Below are 5,320 nucleotides of genomic sequence, written 5' to 3'. Positions count from 1 at the left end.
GTGTGTGTGTGTGTGTGTGTGTGTGTGTGTGTGTGTGTGTGTGTGTGTGTGTGTGTGTGTGTGTGTGTGTGGTCTGAATTTATTTACCAAGCAGCTATGGATGATGCTCCTTTATGTGCACTGAAAATCAGTTTTGAGCAGCATTAAAAAACCCTGTTTCCTGATATCATGGATTTCCTTTCTGATTATGGTACTGAGTAAAACTCAGGCTGGTATCAGTGATACTGATCCAAAACAGAGGCCACAATCATGTAAATTATGTGAAAATTGTGTTTTAAACAAAAAAATAAAAGTGAAACTACAAAACCATTAAAACAAATTGGTGTTTAACTACTACAAAAATGAAAACTTGTTTCTTAATTCATATTAACTTACATACATAACGTACATAACGTTACATCAACGTGTTAACATGAAAATACTGAACATGTGAATAACACACACTGACTGACATACATGTCAACCTCCTTGGATGTTTACCTGCATAAAGAGCCCCAAAAAACCATAATTTTCGCAAAAAAAAAAAACAAAAACGTACAGCTCGCACTCGGGGGGTGGCTGTCGGCTGCGGACATGAAAGCGCCTGCTGCGAAGCAGAAGGAATGGAGAGAGGAAAACATTCGAAACTTATTTCTAGCGGCAGAACAGGTTGGAAGATGGCTGTTTGGTGTTATTTATTGTTTTTTTAAATCATCCTACAGGCTCTGGATAAATTTGAAAATGAGGTTTTGAATAAGACTTGAAAAAATCCGTGAGATTGCTCTATACGTCCGTATACCTGCAAGATGACGTAAAATCCTTATAATTTACGGACAAGCCATACAAGTTGACATGTATGGACTGAGCACGCAGTACGCACATGCCCAGGTGGAAGAAAAAGTAGTTCCCACCAACCATGTATGATTTAGACAAGATTTCGATGGTTTAGTTACTTTACAGTGTTTTTTAAAATAATATTATATATTAAATTAAATGACTGAAGTATCAAATCGATATTTTGGTTGTAGAATGGATTTTAGAGCTAAAAGCTCAAATAACCACAGCTCTGTTTTTACTCTACTTTTGCTTAGGGCACTTTGAAGATCAGCCTTCCCTACAGCCCAACCAAAACACTATCAGTCAAGTCCATCCTCAGGTGAGAAATGCAGCTTGGAGCTTTGTGGACCATTGTTTTCACCCTGCACGTGAATTAGAAAAACAATATTAACTGTGCTGCTGCTGAGGCACAGTGTTTCTGGGTATTAGTCATGTCAAACCCTCCACAGCCCTGTGTTTTTATGCTCACTGATGTCTAACAGAAACACATGGTGATGCACCAACTGGCTCAAGTTTTTACTGCCAGACACTGTTGAAGCCAAATGGTATTTACAGACAAGAGCTTTTGTCATCATTATTTATAGTTGCATTTATGTACTGCAAACACACACAGCTTGGCTGGAAGATACAGTATGTGTGCATTAATAAATACGTTCTACATAAAAAAACAATAAAATTAAGGAGAATGAATAGCAGTGTTTTCTTGTCATATATACTGTATATATATATATATATATGTATATATTGGGATGTCATTCGGACTAGAGAAGTGTGGTCGGATGGTTACAAAGAGAGGGAAGGTCATCCGCACAGAAGGGGTCTCACTCCCAGAGGGAACAATAGCAGACATAGAGCACAGCTACAAGTACCTGGGAATACCACAAGCAAATGGCAACCTCGATGAGGTCACAAGGAAAGGAGCCACAGCCAAATACCTAAAACGAATAAGGCAAGTCCTGAGAAGCCAGCTCAATGACAAGAACAAGATCCGTGCAATAAACAGCTATGCCTTACCAGTAATCAGATATCCTGCCGGAATAATTAGCTGGCCAATGGAAGAGATGAAGGCCACGGATGTTAAGACTCAGAAGCTACTAACCATGCATGGAGGGTTCCACCCCAAATCCAGCACCCTGAGACTGTACACAAGCCGTAAGGAAGGAGGCAGAGGACTAGTGAGTGTGAGAGCCACTGTCCAGGATGAAACATCCAAGATCCATAAATACATCAAGGACAAAGCCTCAACGGACGATGTGCTCAGCGAATGTCTCAGGCAATGGGGAACAGAAGACGAAGTGCTAGAGGTACCATCATGGGAGGACAAGCCCCTACATGGGATGTACCATCGACAAATAACTGAAGTGGTTGATATCAGGAAATCCTACCAATGGCTGGAAAAAGCTGGACTCAAGGACAGCACAGAGGCACTTATCCTAGCTGCACAGGAACAGGCCCTAAACACCAGAGCAATAGAGGCTCAGATCTACCACACCAGACAAGACCCAAGGTGTAGGTTGTGCAAGGAGGCCCCTGAGACAGTCCAGCACATAACAGCAGGGTGCAAGATGCTGGCAGGGAAAGCGTACATGGAACGATATAACCAAGTGGCGGGCATAGTGTACAGGAACATCTGTGCAGAATATGGACTGGAAGCCCCGAGATCGAAGTGGGGAATACCCCCAAAGGTGGTGGAGAATGACCGAGCTAAGATCCTGTGGGACTTCCAGATCCAGACAGACAAGATGGTAATTGCGAACCAACCGGACATTGTGGTGGTGGATAAAGAACAGAGGAAAGCCGTTGTGGTGGATGTCGCAATACCAAGTGACCACAACATCAGGAAAAAGGAGCATGAGAAACTGGAGAAATACCAGGGCCTCAGAGAGGAACTGGAAAAGACCTGGAAGGTGAAGACCACAGTGGTGCCTGTGGTCATCGGGGCCCTCGGGGCAGTCACCCCCAAACTGGAGCAGTGGCTAAAACAGATCCCAGGAACAACATCAGACATCTCAGTCCAGAAATGTGCAGTTCTAGGCACAGCTAAGATACTGCGCAGAACCCTCAAGCTCCCAGGCCTCTGGTAGAGGACCCGAGCTCAGAGGATGAAAGAGACCACCCGCGGAGGGTGAGAAGGGAATTTTTATATATATATTCTTCCATAAGACTTTAGAAATCAGTACATAAGTTGTATCAGGGTTTTTTTGTTGTTGTTATTGTTGTTTTTTAATATACATATGGACATATGCTTAAAACAATGTTATTAGGAGTTCAGCATTCACAAAGATGGTTGTGGTTGAACAAAAAAAAAAAAAACAATCAGAACAGTTTTACCCTCCCTGACCATAGTCAGTGCAAACCAACATTTTTTAGGGCTATTAAGTTGCCAGCAACTTCAGTCTGGTTTGCTGATGAATTCATTAAAAAAATCATAAAAATACATTTGTTTGTTTATTTTTACTTGAATAAGAAATATTTCTTTAAAACCTAGCAATGTTCGCAGTTTTCCACTGTGTTGTGGAAATCGTTATTTTACCTAAAGAAACACGAGATCCAAGAATAAAAGTACTTTGTGAGATGGTCAACAGGATTTATTGCAATTGCAAGACACACATCATGTCACACAGGGCGGTGGTAAAAAATGTGTGGACTGAGGCAGTTTCACATGCATTTATACAGAATGTTATCCAGACAGACAATAAACATCTCTCTTGGTGCTGAAACTGGGCCGAGGAGAGAATGATGTTTGATAAACAGCAACAAGAATGATTACTTCTAACAGATATTGTTCTGATCTTAAAACACTTTGTCTGAGAGAAAACAGAAGATAAAGAGTAAAATCATAAAACATGATGACATTTTAAGGTAAACAAAAGAGGTCACCGACTCTTGGCCTGAGAAGAAATGTAGGACCTTAAAGGATAATTTATTTTTCCAGGACACACCTCTATTTTACACCAAACTTTTTTTTTCTTGGGGGTTTATAAAACGATGTTATTTATACCCAAGACTTTCTGTATCCATTAACAAATGTCATGAGAGTCTAGAAAAAGGATTTAAGGCGATGCATGACAGAGGAGAATGGAGCTCATAAATTCCTCCGGCTGAGCAGCATCACTGCTTGAACTCAAATGAGCACAAATTGAACAAACCAGATGAGAAAACCCCTCTGTCGGCTCTGATTTCTCTGTGTTAGGCTGAGGGGGGGTGGGGGTGTTTATCTTTAATCAGATCTAAAGCACTCCCCCCACCTTTTTTCCTCTCCTTTTCTTTTTCCTCTTTCAATATTTCATTTCCTGCTTCGATTACAGTGCGATGAACATGGACCGGTTTGAGAAAGGCCCCAGGGAGATCCTCAATCCAGACATTCAGAAGGTGAGAATGACACCGGAGCATCCGTCAGCTCCTCTTCAGATGAAGGAGAGGTCCATTTCATGCCAAGCCTGATCAGCAACACCTAAATATAATGCCCTGGGGCTGTGTCACCTGTAGCTGAAGTCCTACTTAGTGAGAATGACAGTTTTTTTTCTCTTCCCCCTCAGGACCTGCTGGTGTTGGAAGAACAGGAGGTGTGAAAGGATAAAGTGCAGCTTTTCTTGGTTTTCAGTTGGTATTTTTAGCAATCCTGAATCATTTTCAAGAAATTTTATGGAGGGTTTTTTTTTGTATAGTAACATTTTCTTTTCCTTGCGCATTGTGTTTACTGAAGTTACAATTATACTTTATCAATATTTATTATGTCACTGTACTTGCTTTGCAAATGCATGCCGTTAAAAACAATTTTATTCATTTTTTGTAACGTTATGCAAATTTTATCCCCTTTTCTGTTCATATTTATGTTATTTGTTGACTACTTTGCTATCTGTTATCCTTATTACATCCTAGGGTTCTGTCAACTTTAAATTTGGCGTGCTGTTTGCCAAAGACGGGCAGCTCACAGATGATGAAATGTTCAGCAATGGTAAATCCTCTCTCTGTTTAGGCTTTTTTTTCTCATAAGGAGTGGAAAATGCAACTTTTTTTTAAAAAAATCTTTATTTATTTATTTGTTTTTGTTTGCTGCAGTAAGCCATTATACGTCGCCATTATACGTCTTACAAAAAAATCTATCCGTATACTACATAAAGTGGGATACTGGGAACACACAAACCAGTTATTCATTAAATCAAATATACTGAAATTCTGGGACCTGGTAATATTTAAAACTACACAATTCATGTTTAAGGTCCGAAATCAAAAACTTCCACACAACATACAGGAAATGTTTGGTGACAGAGAGGGGCGTTATAATTTAAGAGGTGAAGGATATTTTAAAAAACAACATATTAGAACAACCAGGAAGAGTTTTTGTTTATCAGTGTGTGGAGTAAATGTCTGGAATGGATTGAATGATGAGTTAAAAAAATTACAAATGTAAACCAATTTAAAAAACTCATTAAAGCAGAGCTCGTTTCAAAATATGATATACTGTACAAGATGTTTAATGTTCAATAGTCTATAATGTAAC

At 39.8% G+C, this 5,320-nt stretch overlaps 1 protein-coding gene across 6 annotated transcripts in view; it reads left to right on the top strand.

Moving 5' to 3' along the window:
* Nucleotides 1-5,320, top strand: part of garnl3 (GTPase activating Rap/RanGAP domain like 3) — a gene marked incomplete in the record, with an annotated part of 108,791 nt that overhangs the window by 70,670 nt on the left and 32,801 nt on the right. For all 6 annotated transcript variants that reach the window (XM_014006601.1, XM_014006596.1, XM_014006598.1 and 3 more), the window contains 4 exon segments: nt 1,071-1,135; nt 4,125-4,188; nt 4,356-4,382; nt 4,699-4,774. In XM_014006601.1, coding sequence (XP_013862055.1) covers nt 1,071-1,135; nt 4,125-4,188; nt 4,356-4,382; nt 4,699-4,774 — 232 coding nt within the window.

The sequence above is a fragment of the Austrofundulus limnaeus genome, unplaced genomic scaffold (genome assembly GCF_001266775.1).
Source record: "Austrofundulus limnaeus strain Quisiro unplaced genomic scaffold, Austrofundulus_limnaeus-1.0 Scaffold36, whole genome shotgun sequence".
In the NCBI taxonomy this organism is placed as follows: Eukaryota; Metazoa; Chordata; class Actinopteri; order Cyprinodontiformes; family Rivulidae; genus Austrofundulus; species Austrofundulus limnaeus.
The sequence above is the reverse complement of the archived record's forward strand: the minus strand, read 5'-3'. Positions and strand labels throughout refer to the sequence as shown.